Source organism: Euprymna scolopes, chromosome 13, assembly GCF_053919585.1.
Source record: "Euprymna scolopes isolate OS-2025 chromosome 13, ASM5391958v1, whole genome shotgun sequence".
NCBI lineage: Eukaryota > Metazoa > Mollusca > Cephalopoda > Sepiida > Sepiolidae > Euprymna > Euprymna scolopes.
Genome location: NC_136494.1, coordinates 127,496,681 through 127,517,488, shown reverse-complemented (window position 1 = coordinate 127,517,488; position 20,808 = coordinate 127,496,681). Strand labels below are relative to the sequence as shown.

The following is a 20,808-nucleotide window of genomic DNA, read 5'->3' as shown; positions in this document are numbered from 1 at the left end:
GGGACTTTTGTGTTAGGGTGACGCAAGATGAATTCTGTCATGTTTAGAAAATTGGCCGTTATTGAGGAATAAACCAGCAGCACTCACTTGAGTCAGGAATTCCGGAGAGTCACTCTCATAATGCAAACAGTGACAAGATTAAAAAATGTGTACATCTATATGTTTCATATATATATATATATATATATATCTGTGTGTGTGTGTGTGTGTGTATATATATATATATGTTTCAAAGAAACAAAAACTGTGTTACAAGAGGGACACTCTGAGCAAATCAAGTGAATGTTGTTGGAGCATTCCTCACTGACACAACAAAAGAACTGATTGCAAACACAATTCATCTTTTTGTTTCTTTTGTGCTAAATTTATTTAAAAAAGATTGTTTCCTGCATGAAATTTTTTTCCACAGTAGTACTAATGATGAATTCTCGTAGATTTCTTTAATATTGAACCCAGTTTGCAGGAAGATACTGCGGCTCTTTGCCTACAAGTTCCACAACATGAGCAAGGTCCTTAATTGCTTGCTCTATTTGTCCGTTCACAATGATCTTGTCAAAAAAGTGACCATAACGTATAGACATCTTTTTCGCTGTGGTGATCATCTTTTGAAGTTCTTCATCCTGAAAAATAAAATATAAAAATGATTCTATGAATTGCTTAACTCATTTAAGATTAAAATTATATATTTTTTACATTTCATTTAAAAAAAAAAAAAAAAGGCACACACAACTAATAGAAGCGGTGTCATATTTAGCAAGTTGTCTCCCTTTAAAAAGATCTTTTAACATTCATCACAGCAGTAACATTAGAATTTTTTTTTTTAAATTTAAACTATTATTCTCATCTTGGTTGTTAGGTTCACAACATTAAAACTAATGTAATCCCGACCTTTGTCAGCTGTATTTTTCAAACGTGAGAATATTTAGACATAAATTCGAAAAGATACATCTGAAGAAAATCAAAGTTTACATTGGCCGAAACATTGTGAAAATCTCTCTCTCTACTATTATATAAAAGTCACTTTGTGTGTATGTTCGTTCCTCATAGATTCCGAAACGACTAAGCCTATCTTTTGCAAATTTTGCACATTAATTTAGATGTCTGGCAGTGTTCTTAGATATACTTTGTACAGAAATTCACCTGATAAGTAACGAAAATCAAAAAAATCTGATCTTAAAAATAGCTTTTCTCTTTTATAGATGAAAAACATTTTTTTACAGGGGAATATTTTACGTTACACCGGCTAAGGGAGATGATAAACTTACTAGCTAATTATTTCTTCTTTAAAAAGATTTATTATAATCTGGAGATATAGCTTAGTGGTAGATTGAATGATCCCCTGTTCAAGCCCGGGTATGCCTCATCATTTTATTTTAATTTTTTCTTAATGATGAGTTCAATTTACGATAAAAGTAAAGGTACCATTTTAAATCGTTGCAAATCATTTCTTAGTTTGTATATTTTAAAACTAAACATTAATCAGAAGTGACTATTCAAGGGAATTCATCAAGTCCAAATATCAGCTGACGTGATATTGTAAACAAACACAGACTGGATTTGATGCATGACATTATTATCATTTTTTTTATTATTTGCGCATTATTTCTCGTAATATATAATAATCAATAGAGTATTGATTCTATAATAATACATATGCAATCTGCATAAATTAAAATATCATGGTTAAGTGTATTGTACAACTGGAAAACACTTGGCTGCCAGCTAGTAATAACTAAGATAGTAATTTTTAATATAAATTAATAATCCTCATCTCTAAGATTTTTATTTTTTATATCAAACTTTTTACTTTTTTTTTTTTTTTTTTTTTTTTACACAAAATGCAGTTATTTTGGAAAAAAGTTTCATATTACAGCCAGCATAGATTCTATCTAACGCATCTAAAGATTCATTCAACATCTAATTATGTGTTTTGAAAAACATTTTTTATAGATAAATTTCCTGTTATTCATCTTTAATATTATCATATAATTTGGTTAAGTATAATAAATAATTTTACATGTACAACAAAGTATGCAAGTGTGGAAAACGTTATTCACCATTTTTTAAAAATTACTAATAATTTCCATATTTTTAATGCATGGTTAAAGACAGGAGAATTATTTTCAATTGTGCTGGAAAATAATTTTTGCTGTGAATATCTTACAAGAAGAATTCAGAGATTTAAAGCAAAAAAAAGCAGAAAAAGATTAGCAGTGTCTCGTCTGAGAGAAAGAGATGTAGAGAACAGAACTCATTTCCCATCTTGATTGTGAAGTTGATTTTTATATTCTGTCAAAACAAGAACAATTGCTGAGTAGCAGTACTCAATCTTTGAACGTATTTGATTCTAATATAGGTAGAGTATTGCATCAGGTAATTTCTGGAGCGGTCGAATGATCTGCTGATTTTTCCAGCAACTTTAGTAATAGATTAGAAATAAATCTGTCAGTCGTAGGAGCTTATCAAAACAAAGAGGCTTTCGTTGTGTTCAAAATATGATTAACTTTGTGTTTAATTTTTATATGCAATTTTTTCATGTGCTTCTTTTTGATTCGTTAATAAAAAATTCTGTAATAAAATGTTTAGTGACGTAGCGGTTGTATGCTTTAATCACTTGGATTCCGAATTAAAAACAAAATTAAAAACAAATTTAGAAGAGGAAAAGCATTAAAAAAAGTCTGAAAAAAGTTTTTGAAAAAAAAACAATGTTTTTGTATTTATGCTAAGAATTTTTCCATACAAATGCTACTACTAAAAAATAATCTACAAGATATTAGTTCTTTGAAACAATTTAATTTATTTTTCAATCTAAATAACATAAATACATGGTTGAATTGAACAACAAAATTTGCATTCATAAAAATTACAAAATATTTAGTAGGAATATTAATAGCATTTGAAATAGTTTGCTGATATTTCAAAAAAAAAAAAAAGTTTGAAGTTTTAATGAAAATTGAGAATTTATTATAAATCTTCATACATTTTCTGAAGATATTAAGCAACCAATTTAACAGAACTTATCTAGAATTAATGATAAACTAAAAAGAAAAGGTGGTTAACTTTTATGAACCTTTATTAATCTTTATAATGTAAAAAAAAAAACACTTAAAATTGTTCAACATAAGCAAATAATAGAATAGAAATGCTGGTTCTTTTATTGCATTGTAACATTTACTGAATTAAACTTTGTAATTATATAATCTACAAAATTATCTATATATGTATCAACATAATTAGAAATGATTAATACTCTTAATTTTTTTTTTTAAACTGATTTCAATAAATGTATTATTTAGCTACATCATTCACTAAGATTTTATTATAACGAACAAATGTGTCTGAAAAAGCATTCTAAAGTTACATAAGACGTTGGATAATAGTTTAGATATAATGAATTTGTATGTGGCATCTGGTGTTGCAAACCTAGGGTAATTTAATCCAGAGAATTTCTGCAATCCAAATATTATGTAGAGATAAAAGTTAGTATTAAAATATCCTTGGTAGATATTTTTCACTATTGACCCAATCTAAAATAATCCTGGATATGACCTTAAACTATATCCGAGGATGAAGTCCCAGCTTGCGGGTTTTGGGACGTGTGGAGCCACCCTTTAATTGCCATTGCTCCCAGGTCCATTCTGACCCGGAATGGTAGTACCTGCTAGGGTTCCAACTATGGGTTAAATAGAAACCAACTTAAAAAAACAAATATACTCTAATATAAAATTGTTCTTCAAAATCTTTGGATTCGGCATTAAATAACCTGAAAAGGGTTGATATGCCGCAAAACAAACAAACCAACCAATCTAAGATATTATTACTTGATGATTAAAAATAAAGTCACCTGAAATAAGTAAAACCTTTTTCTTCTTTTGTGTGGTGGATTGTGGTATAGGTGGAGATGTAATTTCGAGTACAAATACAAACTCGATTACAATACTTTCCACAAGTTTTGCTTATGCAAAGCAATAATAAAATAGTGAAATTAAAGTACAATAGATCTTGCCATATTCATTTTATTATGAAGTCTGTTAGGCAGAAAACTATCTGCAACCATAGTGGGTCTTTCAGAAGACCCCCCAGTTAATGGTGGACCCGAGGGCAATGGCCAACAGGAAATTCTAATCTCAGTTTACATGATTTGACTGAGGAGACAAAATGTGAGTGAATTCTCGAGAGGAAAAATTTATTTTATCCATTTTTAAAATTGAAATATAAATTGAAAATTTATTTGAAATTGAAAAATAAACTGAATCACTTACAGTAAATGGTTGTGGAACGTCATTTACAGTGTGTCTTGCATTTTTTTCAATCCTTGTGTTTTTTAGGACTTCAAAAGATGGTGGTGCTATAAATATCACATAAGGTTTGATGTCTGCTGTTCGTAAAAATTTGAGAGCCTAGAAAGATAAATGTTCATTTGATAAACATATTTTGAAGAAAAAAACATACTTGAAGCAAATCTCAAAAAAATGACAATGGCAAAGAAAATCATTACGATTTGATGAATTCACAAATAATTAACATTTCTATATATTTGTTTTCATGAAAAAAAAAAAAATAATGCATGTAAATAATGCATTCGTAGTAGATGGATACAAATTTTATAACAAATATCTTTGATTCAATACTGTATTTATCCGATGTTGCTCGGGTGGAAAAATTTCCAGGTGAAGCTTTTAGAAAAAAATAGTAAAAATTATTTTTTATTTATTTAGATTGTAAATATGTTTTGATAGTATATAGCATAGTTTTCAGGATATCATTAAAAACAAAAACATTGAGATCTGTTCAATTTTTTTTTTTTTTTTTTTTTGAGTTGGAATTTTTTTTTTCTCCCAGGTTAGTGAAGTTTGTAGATAGTAGAATTTATTCCTTTCTTATATTCTTTAAACTCTGTTAGGATATGTGTAATTGAGCAAGTGATCACATGCGCAGTTTTTGCTATTAGTATGGGGGGGTAATATAGTATTGGATGTCACAATTACTGTGGGACTCACTCTTTCTAGAGGCTCGAGTTATTTGATTATATGCTTCAGATTAAGCAGAGTGTCTTGTCAAGATTTGGTTCACTTGTAAAAAATTTTTTAATTGCTACTGCATCGCATATGGAATTCATGATTCAATCACCAATTAACAACCACAGCTATCGCTCACTTATGTTGACCAATTGTAGTGGAGGAAAATATTTTTCAAAATTGAAAACAATCAAGAATAAATAAAGTAGCACAATGAACTCAATATGAATGAAATAATCTATATATATATATATATATATATAATTATAAAACTCAAATGACCTTGTAACGGGTGTTGTAAAACATCCTGTTTAGGACTTCCGGTTGCGCATACATACATAAACAAATAATCAATGCGACAATAAAACGTATTGTTTTACTGTGTACGTTTTCAGCCTCCCAATTCTTTTTGTTTTTTTTTGCGTTTCAATTATCCAAATAAACAATTGTTAATACTTTCTGCATTTTTTTTTACATGGTTCATTTCCATATTACGTTTAAGTTATTTTAATGCAATTTTCTTAGAAATAAATTTACTTTAACCCGTTGACAATCATAAGAGCATTTTACAACAGTAATTTACCCACTGCCTTCATTTTTTTAAAAATTTATTCTCCATTTTCTAATGCACCTTTCTTAAAAAAAACATTCATACATTTTCTTCTAAACTAAACTTTGTCAAGAACTTTGCAGCTAATTCTACCCTTTGCGACCAAGACCGCCAACCCCCAATATTTCCTCCTGTATCAGAAAACACGCTATGTGATATACGTATATCTGTATGTGATGTTGCGAAGCTAATCAAAAACCTTGATTCGAGTAAAGCAACTGGCCCTGACGGTATTCCAATTATAGTACTCAAAAAACTTCAACCTGAATTAGCGCCCATACTTACAAAACTGTTTAAACGTTGTCTTAAGGAGAATAGTTTCCCATCTCCCTGGAAAATCTCATCAGTATGCCCTGTATTTAAGAATTCAGGTGATCGCTCATCCCCCTCTCAGTACAGGCCAATAAGTCTCCTGTGCGTCATGAGTAAGTTGCTAGAATCTGTGTTAAATACAGAAGTAATCAAACATCTCAACAAAAATGACCTTCTTAGTGACACTCAATATGGTTTCCGTTCTGCTAGATCTACAGCAGATGTCCTTACAGTTATATCGCATAGGATTAGCAAATCTCTCGACGGTGGCAATCTTTCTAGGGCAATTGCTCTTGACATATCTAAAGCCTTTGATAGGGTATGGCATAAAGGTTTACTTCATAAGATCGCTAGCTATGGTATAGCTGGAAAAGTCTTCTCAATTATTAAATCATTTCTCTCTGATAGGTTCATAAGAGTAGTAGTTGAGGGGCAAAAATCAGAAGCTCACAGTATTAATGCCGGTGTCCCTCAGGGATCCATCCTGGGCCCAACTCTTTTCCTGATCTACATTAATGATCTTCCAAATCATATCCTTACATCATTTGTAGACATTTATGCTGACGACACTACCATTTATGGTAGCACATCTAAGACAGTAAACGACCAAGTTCTCTCCAATTCTCTCTCCTCTGATCTTGAGCACGTAGTACAATGGGGAAAGGAGTGGCTGGTTACTTTTAATGCATCTAAAACCAAGCTTCTCTCTTTACATCATCAACATTCTAATTCACATTTGTCATCAATTGAAATGAATGGCTCTCGTCTTCAGGAGGCCTCAAGTTTTGACAAGCTTCTGGGCTTGACCATTACTCCTGATCTTAAATGGAACACGTATATCAAATCTGTTGCCAAGGCTGCTGGAAAAATGGTGGGATCTTTCTATCGATCCAGTAGATATCTCACTGCTGATGCTATTCTCTACCTATATAAGAGCCAGGTACGTCCAAGGATGGAATACTGTTGCCACATCTGGGCAGGAGCTGCTAGAAAGGACTTGTCCTGCCTTGATAGAGTTCAAAATAGACTTCGTAGCCTCGTAGGAGATGTCCTTTTCTCCTCCTTGCAACCTCTATCTCACAGAAGAGATGTTGCGAGTTTGTCTCTGATGTATCGTTATTTTCATGGAAAGTGTTCAACTGAGCTTCAATCTATGGTCCCCCCTCGCCAAACTTTCACAAGAAACACTCGTCTAGCTGTAAACACTATCAATAATTTCCCCCACTCTTTATCTGTGCCTAAACCTAAACGTAGATTCCATGAACAAAGCTTCTTTCTTAGAACTGCACGCCTGTGGAATTGTCTTCCGTTTTCCTGCTTTCCGGCTGACTACAATATGGTTGTGTTCAAGTCTAAAGTAAATAAGTTCTTGATGAGCCGTTCCATATAAGTTATCAAATTTACCAAATTTTCATTACTAATGATTACTATATTGACCAATTTCTACTGTACACTCTTTAACCCTTATCCTTGAGTGGCCTCTGGGCCTTGATAATGTGGTGACGCCTTTGTAAAAAAAAAAAAAAAAAAAAAAAAAAAACTACCAACATAAATAAATGACCCCGAAAATGTTTTTTTTTTAATTTGCGTTACAAATAAATAAGTAACGTGACAATAAAACGTGTTGTTTTACTGTATACGCTTTCAGTGTCCCAATTGTTTTTTTTTTATATTTTTTTTCGATTTAAATTAAAAGATATATCAAAATGTGAATTTAACTTTATTATGGTATATGCTCAATACATATTTACGTGTGGCAAACCACTCATAATTCAATAGCTGTAAGTTTTGTTTTTCAAAAATAACCAATTATGAACAGAACGACTCATAGAAATCTATCTATATTCTTTTTTCATTTTAATATACTTTCATAGAAATGTTTCTGTTATGTTACAAAAAACTATTTTCTTTACATCACAAGTGTCACGCTCATACATTAATTCCATAGCTAATATAACATACTGACCGTCTAGTTTTAATACTAAACATGAACGTTTGTGGGAGACGAATTACTGATATCAAACATATATACTCTCATACTGAATGTATAAATTGTCACTAATAAGTTTTATATTAGAATAGCAAGGTTACCTGGCATTGCTCAGAGTCATAAAAACAAAACAGAAGAGATTAAATAGTGTAACGTCTTTAGAATAAATCTTTTCTCTACCTCTCTCTTTAGTTGTCTTTTTATCTTTCTCTCATTCCCTATCTCTCAATTTTTCGCCCCTCTCTCCACCACCTCTGTTTCTTCACCCAACCCATTACTTTCCCATATTTTAATGTGTTGAAAATAATGTAATTTATTTACTGGAGTTATCCAATTTAAATATAATACTGTAATTTTATATTTATTATTGAGTAGATAATAAGATATACCACTTACCAAATGTAAAAATGTATTATGGGAGGTGACAGTGGTTAAGGACATGGATGGACGACCTGGGTGTTCCAAGTTCGAATCCAGTTCATTCCACAAAATCACTTTCACTTAGGATGTTGGTAACATTCATATGGTCTCTCCTGTGAGTACCCAATGTCTTTTTAGATAGAATTCTGACTAGAAAAATTTCAGGGAAACCAATGCCAACAATAGAAACTTTGAATTCATATGATATGATTATTATTATGGCTTCTGGAATTCCAAGTACCGTTTCTTGTCTACAGCATTATAAAAAGTTCTTTATTGCAGGTGTTTAAATACACCTACTCTATTTAAGATATTGAGCATTTTGGATTACCTAACTTATACCTTTATATACTTTATAACTTATAAATATGATACTGTATTATTACTGTTATGGCTCTTGAGCAACACCATTTGTTTAGTATACACCATTATAATAAAAAAATAGAGAAGTTCTTTCTCCCGGGTAGTGCTGTGTTTAAACACCCCTGCTCTATACAAAATATTGAGCACTTTTTAGTTACACTATAAACATGTGCTGTGTAGCATGTTTTGCTGGTGCATATGAATGGCAGACATTATAGTGATAGGTGCTTGGTTAAAGGAAGAGGTGGGGACACAGGAAAGAGAAATATCTCTGGTCAGAGTCAGACCTCCCATGAGATATTCTCTTTGTTTGTAGAAAATAAGATCCTTATTGAGTGTGGAGAATTCTGCTGGAATTAACTTTGTGAGACAATGTCTAGGGTCATCTACAAGTAATCCTATGAATAGAGAATAGCTAGATATTATCTTCAGTGGGTGTTTCTGTTGGGCAGTTGAACAATGACTGCCAACAAAAGGTCAGTTAGGGGTGAAGAGGCCCTGGAGGAGGAGTTAAGAGTTGGAGGAGGAGTTTAATGCTTAGAATGGGCAATTGCTTTAGGTGAGAGCTATCACGGAATTGAGTCAGTGTGCCTCTCCAGATTTGGGAGATTGTAAATTAAGGAGGCTTCCAAAACATTACTAAAACCACCTTATCCAAATTTTTTGCCACAACCTTCCTTCTGAAGAGCACTTTTTTTTTCTTTTTTTTACTATATCTTAATTATTTTGTTATGTATGATGTTCTGTAAATTACTAAAATAGGTCATTATTGAAAATGTTTCTTGAAATTAGCCAATGAAAATACTTAAAGCATGATTTACTATTCGTGACTCTTAAAAATGTCTCAGTAAATTTATTTTCAGTGTTCATATATAACAGTAATAAAAGATTTGAGTATGAGAGTAAAAACTTCTTTATTTATGATTAATCAACAGTAAAATATTGATTAGGATCAAATATTAAAATCGATCAGAAATACATTGTTTTTTATTTAAAAAAAAAAAACAGACTAATATTTGCCATACATGTCTGATGATAGAGATTTTACTATGTACCATGTATTAAAAATAGTTATTAACATAAAAAATGAGAGGAAAATTAACTTCACTTTTTGTTCAAGTCATCTATTTGCATCTCTTATTGTTACTTAGGATGAACAAAGACCCATATACATTTGTATCATATTAAATAAAAATGGTGTATGTCTAAACCAAACTTGTTTTGAAAACGCCTCATCTTAAAATATGCAGCAGGCCTCCTTATGAGTCTAATTCTACACAAGTCATATGTCTAGAATCTAATATTACTCCCCCCCCAAAAAAAAAAACACACCTGAGCAATGCATTGAACTTATGAATCTCCATGAAAGAAAATGAACTGTTCATTTGTACTTACCTGTGTGTGTGGAGTAAGGACACACACCTTCCCTGAGTTGATTACACATTTTATTGAATCAATACTTGAGCCATATAAATTGCCTTTGTATTCACCATACTCTACAAATCTGAAATAGAAAATGCATGTTACCGATTCATTATTGGCAATTAGATTTTAAACAATCTAATGCTGCCCCTAAAATATAAATTACTTAGCCTTTGATAACTTTAAGTTTAAAGAAAAAAATAAAATTAAAAAAATAATCAACTACAGAATGTTTAAAAAAATTTTTTGTTATTTTGATAAGTTTAAATCAAACATTATAATGTTTTATTTTTTAAAATTAAAATACATTTGAAAAATGCTTATTATTTTAGTTTAAGAATTTATTTTTAACCATATTTATTTCTGTGTCAGCAAAATTAACAAGGATGTGTCGGGGTGGTTCTCAAATGCTTCTCCAAGTTAAACAATTTGTTAGTATCCATGAGAGAAATAATTTCCCCAAAATTAGATATTCACTGACTGAGACACCACTATCAAAGCAACATAAACTTTTGTAATTTTTTGTTAACATATTTTTGACATTGGTTGAACTAAAAGAAATGTACTTTTCAAAGGATGGAATTGTTGGAATTTTTAAACTTGAAAGAATCTTGATGTTTTCAAAATTATTTTAAACTTTAGATGTCTATAAAATATGGAGATGTAATTATCAGGAATAACTTTTCTCATTGACATTAACAAATGGTGAACAAGTGCAGGAAATCTTTAATCTATCCATTGTTGAATTTCACTACAATGCCCTTTTCCTTTGTTACATTAGTCCCAGTTTATATTTCCTGCAAGTCACAACCAAATAAAACACAATTAAATCTTACCTCATGTACTGACATACCCGAAATTAATGGTTCACAACAACATAAAGAAACGATTGAATTTAAAGAAAGGACTCTTTATTGAGATGTTGGTGTTGCCTTCTCTTTTGTCAGTGGGTGGCATTCTGAGTTAAGGATATGTGAACTCCTTAATTTATCATTGATTTTTAGTCATCTCTACTAGATTTTGAAAAACTTCTAAAATCCCCATTCACCTCTTTGAGCCATGTTATGTCATATCTGCTTTTAGTAACCATGTTGAGGTAACATTTGACTGCTGACTCCATGACTCCGATATTCTGTGCGAATCATTGGATAACTTCTTATATGATATACAAAAGTATTGTAAAAGGTTTCTTAACGAAGTGAGAATGCTGCATTCTGTGATGCTTTGTTATATTTATCTAATGCCAAACCTATTCATTTTGGTAAATGATTTTACTATGCTTCAAGTTTTTAATATCTTTAAATATTTATCCATGTTGTACATTTCTGTCATTTTTATATTAATAACATTGAGATAACTTCGTGTGTATTTTATGTGTTAATGTCATTTAGACAATTAGTATTTGGAATTATTATTTTTAAAATGTTATCTTTTTATTGAATGAAAAATGCCAAAAAGTAAAACAAAATTTGAAAAAGAAATTTTTTTTAAAGATAATTAAATTATGAAATTAAATCTGCTGGAACGCATTTCAGTTTCTTCATAAATAAATTCGCCATTTTAATATTTTGTTAATAGTTGAAAGAAAAAACAAAGAATGTATTATTTTGTAAAATTTTGAAATTTAAAAAGAAATTTAGAAATATTTAAACCTTCGCATAAAAAGTAATATTTGCTTTAAAATTCTTAGCAAATTCTCATGAGCTTGAAAGTTATTTACATCCAATAATTTTATAAATAGAGGTTTAAACAATATTAATTGAATAAAATGAATTACAGTTTGATAACGTTGATTTAATTAATAGTTTAGTGACGGAACATTACAATAATAATTAAATTTAACTTAAAAATTATTTGGCAGTAAAATACGAAAAAATAATAAAATGAATATAAAATGAAAATAAAAAAAAAACAAATCCTGGGCAACGCCAAATAGGTGCAATTAATTCATAAATAAATTTGATTTGTATGACGAAAGAGAATACCTGTTTAGTAAAATCCCCTTTTCCATTTCATCTCTGGATACAAAATGATAGTCCCGTCCATCAAGCTCATGTGGTTTCTTTAGCCTAGTTGTGTCTGCAAATAAAACAACAAAATAACACAAATGGCAGAGTCAAATTTCACTTTTGAAAACTCAATTTGATTTGCTTTTATTTCTTTTTTTAATATTTTTTTTTTGATAACTTGAACATTGATCATTTCAGTTTAAATGATTTGTTAAAAAAAACAAACTCAAATCAGAATTATTATTATAATAACATATGGATATTTGTAAATTATGCAATGTCATTATTTCCTTTTCATCCGTTGATGAGTTGTCTTTTTTATGTTGATCAACTCATCCAAAATATTATGGCCTCGTATAAACATAACTATATTTTAAGCAAGAAAGGTTACACATCTTTTTTTTATTGTAAAAAAAATATCTGACATATTTTATGTTGTAATATTATGATTAGAAGATGAGCAAGTGATTATTCCTCAAGATATCAGGTTTCAAAACTAAAAAAGAAAAACTTAAGTGGCATCAGATCAAATTAATTATTTTTTTGTTGTTGTTGCAAGTCCATAATTCCACAAATCATGAGCAACAAATCATTTTCTCCCATGGGGGGGGGCAGATATGGTATGAAATTGGTTTAATGTGTAAAATCCAGCTCCCTAAAAAAAGGGCATTCTAGATGAATGCAAAAGTTCCCATTAGAATTCTCGGTAGATTTTCCTCAGATGAATGTTGATAAGATTTCTCACCAAAAGAAGAGATAATGCCTGGAAGGATGACTTCTATTCTAATTAATGCAAAGGTAATCTATTATATAAATAAGTGTAACCAAAGGTGTTAATTAGGAAAGGAAATTTTATTCAAATTCTTCCTTTATGTTGGAATTTTTCTTCTCTGTAATTGAGGTCTCAGAAAAGAACAGCTCCTATCACTGCCAATTTTCATTTTCTTGACTTTGAGTTGTTTCACGTTTCAATGGCACCAATTATAATTGCCTTTTTTCTTTTTTTTTTTAGTTCATCAGTCCGTTTTCTCTTTTCAAAACTTACCATAATTGGTAACCATTCTAGAAGAGCACAAAAGATTTTTCTTTCAGCAGATCCATCACCCATATTCCTATTATTAAGCGTCAAAATAGTTGAATGACTAGGTTAACAAGTCAGAGGTTGGATTTTTCTGTTTTTATGGTATATCATGCCCTTTTGTGTTATTTAATATTAAACCACATTAGCTACTGTAAATAATCAAATGCGTGCTATTTTATTTTCCATTGGAAGTAGGCTGATTGTTGTGGCTTCATGTCTTAGTCTTAGTGCTAATCGAACACTATGGGTCAGATGAGATTTGAACTCAGCATGGCTGGTTTCATAGTTTGTGGTCATATCCATCAGGCCAATAACACATCCTTGGGAAGTTAGAGTTGGGGAGTTCAATAAAAACTCAATTGAAAGCATCAAAAGAAAATCCTCTCACAAATGTGGATAGAAGTAGAAAAACGAAGGAGGTATGAAATTTTTGTATGGTCATCTGTTTTTAATTTATATGGGATAAATACAATCAATAGTACCGAAATCCTCATGAAGAGTGGAAAAGTGGAGAAATTAGGTTTGTTTCGCTGGCAATAAAAATGATTACATCAAATGAAATGCTATTTACACAAAATAATTACGGCGACACACTGGCTCTCACTAGATGACCAAAGTTAAATAACATTGAGTCTAGTCAGTACCAGATGGATAACCATTTGGGACCACCAGAAACCATGCTTGAGAGAACAGCAATACCTTCCTACGAAAGAAAAAAAACAAAAACAAAAAAAACTAATGTGGTCTTCCTTGAACGAGATCTACATATTACAGCGGACTACTTGTGAACATAATATTCCCTTGAAATTTTCTCCTTTAGAGGAAGCTGGCTCAACCAGAACAGAGTGAATGCTATGCCAGAAAGTAAATGCTGTTTATGTTGGGTTTGAGTAAAGTGAAGTTCAAATATTAAACTATATAATAAAGTAGTCCATAAACACAAGAAAATCATATATATATATATATATATATATATATATATATATATATATATATATATATATAAATAACAAAAGTTCTTAGTTGTACAAAATTATGACATAAACAAAACCAAACTCTTACATGGCACAACTTCTTGGAATTTGTCTGTATTACTGCTCATTAAGCGTCTTTTTAGTTCGTTTCTTCCCACACCATGAGGACCTAGAAAATATAAAAATATTGATAAATTCACCAAAGAAATTTAAGCCGATATTAAATTACAATTATAAATTATAAAAACCAAAAATTTAAAGATTTCAAAATAAATGGGCTGAATAAAGGGATTCATACCTTTCTATATTTTACTATTTACTAAACCATTGGTGATTCATTGAGTCACTTTATTTTTTTTTTATTATGTTATATTTATTATTAACTAGCCTGGGTACCCGGCGTTGCCCGGGTGTTTGTAGGTGTGTGTTGAGCAAAAGATGGCACTCTGGCAGGGTCCAAATAGATAGCAACTGTCTGATATGAAGGGTTTCCCTCACATTGACCAAAACTGGCCACTTTAAGTGCAGCATCTGAACAACAGATACTACACTTTTCCCGGGCCAAGAAGGCCAGGAGGCGCTTGTGTTTGCTTCGATCAGTTTCACTTTATTTATGCAAGAAAGACAAACACTGGAAATAGAGCAATTTTTTAAAACTCGTTCAAAATAAAGATAGACAATGTCCGTTTACAAATCGGAGATATTATGATCTAGGAAGTATGAGGAAACTTCTCCATAAATGTAACCTTGTCGAGAAGGCCAACGGAAAAAAATTTTTGCGGACATACACAAACGTGCATGCCCATTTTGCCTTTTTTCTTCATAGACTAGTGAGGGTGCCTGGCATTGCCTGGGTGTTTGCCGGTGTAAAAGAAAAAAAAAATTTTTTGGTAGGGAGGTAGGCTCGAACCCGAAGCCTTGAGGTGAATAGCCTGATAACTTACCATGATGCTTAAAAAAGCAGGTGGTTAAACGAACGATAACGTGTGGTATTCTAGGTCAAACCTCATGCCATTATAGTAGAGAAATGAAATCACAGCGCAAATTTTGTAACATAAGTCGCTGAAATAAAAGATACAGACGACGTCGTTTCGTAAATTGGAAATATTATGATCTAGGGAGTACATAAAAAGTTCTAAGAAACATTGACCCTCTCCAAGCGACCCCCCCCCAAGCCTTTGGTGGATATATGAAAAAAAATACACACACACACAGATTTTCGCTTTTATATTATAGGCTAGCAGGGGTGCTCGGCGTTGCTCAGGTGCTTGTAGGTGTAAAAAAGAAAAAAAAGTTTTGGTAGGCAGGTAGGCTCAAGCCTTGAGGTGAATAGCCTGATAACTTACTGCGACGCTACGATGGCAGCGGAATTGAGAATGGTTGAAATTAAATGATTAAAAAGTCAAGTAACAGGTGCGTAAATATAATGAGGTCAAACATCACGTCATATGGGAATGAAATCATGCACAGCTTTGGCTGCAAGCCAGTTTCCTCAAGATGTTGGGGAAAACTAGATCCCCATAAAAAGGGGAGGTTCCAAATGAATAGCAATTGTCTGATATGACTGGTTTTGCCCATATTGATCAAAGTTCATTGCTTTTCTGGACGTCCCAGCACGAGTGCCAGGAAGCTTGGTTTGCTACGGATTCAGTTTCGCTTATATATGGAAAAGTCAAACAAACACGCGGAGAGTAAAAAAAATAGTGCAAAAAAAAAAATAGTATGTAAAAGTCAGCCAAATAAAAAATACACATGATATCGTTTCATAAATCATAAAGATTATAATCTAGTGAGTATATAAAAATTTCTAAGAAACAGTAACCGAGCGCCCCCTCCCTCCAAAAGCCTTTGCCGGACATACAAAAAATGTGCACACACACACTACACACATTTTGCCTTTTATATATATAGATTATATAATTTCTTACTTTGACATGAACGTCACAAAATAAGCATTATTTTTCAAAACTTGTCCAAATCTACTATTTATCCTTTAGGACATTCTCATTTTAAAGTATATAAATCTTTCTTTATAATAAGCGTTTTTTTTTTCTATTACTCATCTCTTTTCTCCCTCACTCTCTGTTCCTCTCAATTGTTTATGTAATTTGCTTTCTTTTACTAATTTTCTTATTCACCTTTCATTTACATTTTTCTTTTGTGAACTCATCCAATGTGCACAGTGACGAAATGCAAGCATTCACACAGCTTTAGTAACACACACACACACACACACACACACACACACACTGGGAACAACATAAAAGAGCAAGAAAGTTCCTAGAGGAGCTTAAACAGGAATATATAGACAAAGATGCTTCACTCCAATGGCTCAAGAGCGGGAGACTTCCATTTGATGAGGAAAGACTCATTATCTCATTATAGCCAGTCAAGATCAGGGCTTATTCACAAATGGATTAAAAACAATGGCCGGCCTACAAGCAAATGGCCAATGCCGGTTTCGCCACTCAGCAATTGAGAGCCCAAGCCACCTAATGTCTGCATGTCCAATCTTATTGGCAGATGGCCTTTACACTGCCCGTCACAACAAAGTATGTAAGTACCTCCATTGGAAGATTTGTGGAGAGATGCAACTTGACAGAGCAACGAACATCTGGGAACATGAACCACCACCGATAACATCAAATGGAAAAGTGATCGTGTTCTATGACAAAGACATACAGGCGGGCAGATACATAAAGACAAAGCTATCAAACCAGATATTGTAATATGAACAAGCCTGAAATAACTGCGCTCATTATCGATGTCACAGTCCCAATGATTTTGGCCTTAATAGAGCTGAACGGGAAAAGATAACAAAATATCAGGACCTAAAAAATGATCTAAAAACCACATGGTCTCTGAAAGAAATAAACATTATACCGGTTGTGATAGGAGCAACTGGTTTAATAAAAAAAACCTTCATAAATACTTAGAAGCAATCCCTGGAAGACCAAGCTGTAACGAGATACAAATAGCAGCCATAAAGGGAACAGCATCTATTCTTAAAAGAGCCCTCGGATATAAATTTAAATCATAACAGAATCAAGTGTTAGCTCCAGGAGGAGTTAGCTCCCTTGATATCTTAAAACTTACTGAAGTTAAATAAAAAAAAAATCTAGATGTTTTAACATATTTGATGTCCATCAATACTGGCTAAAGCTGTTAATGATTCATTAAAAATCAATACAGTAATTAGAATTTAAAAGTGGAATGCATACAACTGTTTTCAATAATTACTTAGGCATTCATGACTCATTATTATATTATTAAACATATAATTTTTTAAGGTGGATGTTGGTTGATAATCAAGACTTTACAAGAAAATAAGCTAATTTTGTAATGTCATCCATTCTCGGTACGGCACAATCACGTTGACACACTGGTTCTCGCCAGATCACTGAAGTTAAGCAACGTTGAGCCTGGCCAGTACCAGATGGGTGACCATTTGGGAAGGCTAGGTGCTGTATGTACCTTCTGGGAAGGTTGGGCGTGGGGCCAGCACCCTCACCCTGTAAAAAGAACTCCTCGCTACAAAAACATCTACAAAAGTTGTAGATGGCCTATGCCTATCCAGGGGCTCAAGGGTTATGGATGGATCCATTCTCGAGTAAATATATATTTCTTTCTTGATAATAATTATTTTTAACCACTCTTCTTCTTTCTTGTCTTGTTTTTAAATATTTAAGCCCTTCACCTCCACCCGCTACTTTTTTCTTCCTTTTTTTTCCCACATTTTTATGATAAATCCAGTGTGCACAAAGACAAGCAAGATTCACAGACTTTTTATCTTATATTCATAATGCTTTGTAGATTTTGCTTTTTTTTTTTTCTGTGCACACTGGATGATGTCACAATTGATAGTAGTGGAGGTGAAGTGAATGATGTGAGAGGAAAATGATCCAAATTACACGATTCCCTTGGATTTTACTTGTGCGAATGGAAATTTTACTAACTTTCTTGGATTCTGCATTTTTGGATTTTACCGTCATTGGATACTTTACCCTTCACCTTACTATCCATTCACATGAAATCACTTTTTTATTCACCCTATTCCCTCTGCTTCATTTTTTGTTATCAAGTAAGATCTATGACTTACTTGTAGTTTCATTAAATATTTTGCAAGCAAAATCCGATCCCGCATTTTGCTAAATCCTACTCTCTGATGAGAAGGAAAGTATTTCTTTGAAACTCCACGGATTAAGGACTATCCACTTATTTAGTGTTTCCTTTTTAAAATTAAATATGTTTTTAACATGTTTTATTAACTACTTGTTCTTATATATTGAAAGAGAGAGAGAGAGATATTTAACACTATATAAAATCTTGACCCAACGAGTCACTGATGGTCTAGTTGATACATTAAAGTATGATCTTTATTCAAAGAAAGCACCGTAATACTTGACATTGACCTATACACTTTACTGCTAGAGTAGAGAAAGACGAGCAGTGTGTCAACTGAGGAATCACTGTCAGACAGAACACGATTGTCTGTGCTACCATGATTCTTTTAGCGTTTCACTACAAAATAACCTCTTCCACTGATGCCAGTCTGCAGAGAAGAACCTTTTGTTTGTCTTCCTTTTCCATCTCTCCGTGATCTCCACGGTCCTGAGTTGTGTCATAACTCCCACATAACTATGCCACGTTTATACACTGTCTTAGGGTGAGTGCCGTATTTGCTTATTCATATACAGCCCACATACGCCATGACCGCTGTAGGACACATTCAAACTCAGGAGTCAAATTCAGAGCCACTTGTATGTGAAGTGAGTTCTGTCACTTAAGGCACAATACTGCACACAAGTCTTAAAACTATTATACCACAGGCAAATCACAGTGAACAACCGATTGTGGGATGAACCTGTTCTTGATTAGGGCCGTGGTTATCTAAGTAGCAAGAACCCAAGTTAATATCTTATAGGATTTTACATTCATTAGGCAGAGCCCCCCCCCCCGCAGTAAACTGAATATTAAATGTGAAAAATTATATAATTTATAGGAACCTACGCGGAGTCCTATTTGTAAGGTTGTGACTCGGTGATCAGTATTTATCAATTTTTAGGACAAAGGTGGCAGGTGCTGAAATTTCTTGAAGTCAAAAGTAGGAGTGCACCCACGGGACCGTTAATTTAACGAGATCGCCAACTAATAGGTTTTCACCAAGGCACATCCTCACATCAATAAGAATAAAAATATAGAAATAACTCCGGAAAATAACGACACTCGACAAAGGACTCGAAATCATTGTATTAACATAAAATAAATAACATTATTTACGTGTTAAGAATATTAGTTTAAATTGTTCCAACATAAGTGATTTTTTTTGTGGAGTGTTCGTAATGCAGGATTATCAAGGTGCGGATTTTGTGAAAGTAGCGTGAGGGTTGAAATGACTGATTTTTAAGTACAGAGTATCACACGCGGTTTGGAATTAATGTGATTAGTTTTTTTTATAGGATAACAGTCCATAATCATGAGTGTTTGTGTTCATCTCGTAAGGATAGTAGTTCGCAATGAAATTGTTAAAAAAAAAATTAAATTCTCGTTCGATGTGATAACTTTCCTTAATGAGAATTAAGGTTCATGTGCTTGGCGCATAAATTCAAGACGGTGGATTTTAGCGCCTACATTGTGACAGAGTTAATCTGGACATCCAGTTTTTGGGAAAACAAGAGAAAAACTGATTTGATTTTTCGTAGCAAATCTTTATATAGAGACTAGCCTGGGTACCCAGCGTTGCCCGGGTGTTTGGAGATATGTGTTGAGTAAAAAAAAAAAAAAAAAAAGTGATAGTAGACAGGTAGACTCGAACCCGTACTGGGAAGGAGGAAAAAAAAAACATGCCAAAAAAAAAAAAAAAAAAAAAAAAAGTGACGTCTTTACTGTTGCGTCCATCGCCAAATCGGAAGTGGCGAATGTTTAAATTAAGGCTAGTCAATCAAAAAGAGGGAATGACTTTCGAAAATATCTGTGAAAAAAGCGATCCCTCCTTGTAGAAAAGTGCCCAGTTGACGATGAAGAAATTAATGTTTTCAGCCATTTTTTCGATATTTGTCGTTGGAAGGATCGAGCTTCAAAACGATATTGATCTTGTGAAAATCCGTCGCCTCTGTTTAGGCAGATGTACAAACATACATACATACATTTAAACAGACAGATGAGATTTTATATTATAGACTAGAAGGGGTACTCTGCATTGCCCGGGTGTTTGGAGGTGTGTGTTGAGCAAAAAAAAAAAAAAAAGTTGTAGTGGGTAGGCAGGCTCGAACCCGTGATGCAAAGGTGGAAAAGAAAGTGGAGGTGTGTGTAAGGGTGTTGGTTGAGCAAAAAAAGAAAAAAAGGAAAACTGCGAGTGCAAAAAAAAAAAAAAAGGAAAATTGCGAGTGCAAAAAAAAAAAGGAAAATTGCGAGTGCAAAAAAAAAAAGGAAAATTGCGAGTGCAAAAAAAAAAAAAAGGAAAATTGCGAGTGCAAAAAAAAAAAAGGAAAATTGCGAGTGCAAAAAAAAAAAAGGAAAATTGCGAGTGCAAAAAAAAAAAGGAAAATTGCGAGTGCAAAAAAAAAAAGATAAGGAAAATTGCGAGTGCAAAAAAAAAAAAAAGGAAAA

The 20,808-nt window shown here is 32.4% G+C and overlaps 1 protein-coding gene across 16 annotated transcripts in view; it reads right to left on the bottom strand.

The window, feature by feature from the left end:
- Positions 1 to 336: 336 nt before the first annotated feature.
- LOC145292181 (MAGUK p55 subfamily member 7-like) overlaps positions 337 to 20,808 on the bottom strand; it is a 752,193-nt gene continuing 731,721 nt past the window's right edge. For all 16 annotated transcript variants that reach the window (XM_080138452.1, XM_080138454.1, XM_080138453.1 and 13 more), the window contains 5 exons: positions 14,288 to 14,368; positions 12,121 to 12,214; positions 10,109 to 10,217; positions 4,263 to 4,400; positions 337 to 620 (listed from right to left, as the gene is read on the bottom strand). In XM_080138452.1, the coding sequence (XP_079994578.1) occupies positions 441 to 620; positions 4,263 to 4,400; positions 10,109 to 10,217; positions 12,121 to 12,214; positions 14,288 to 14,368 (602 nt within the window). In that variant the 3' untranslated portion in view covers positions 337 to 440. The remainder of the gene's footprint in view (positions 621 to 4,262; positions 4,401 to 10,108; positions 10,218 to 12,120; positions 12,215 to 14,287; positions 14,369 to 20,808) is intronic.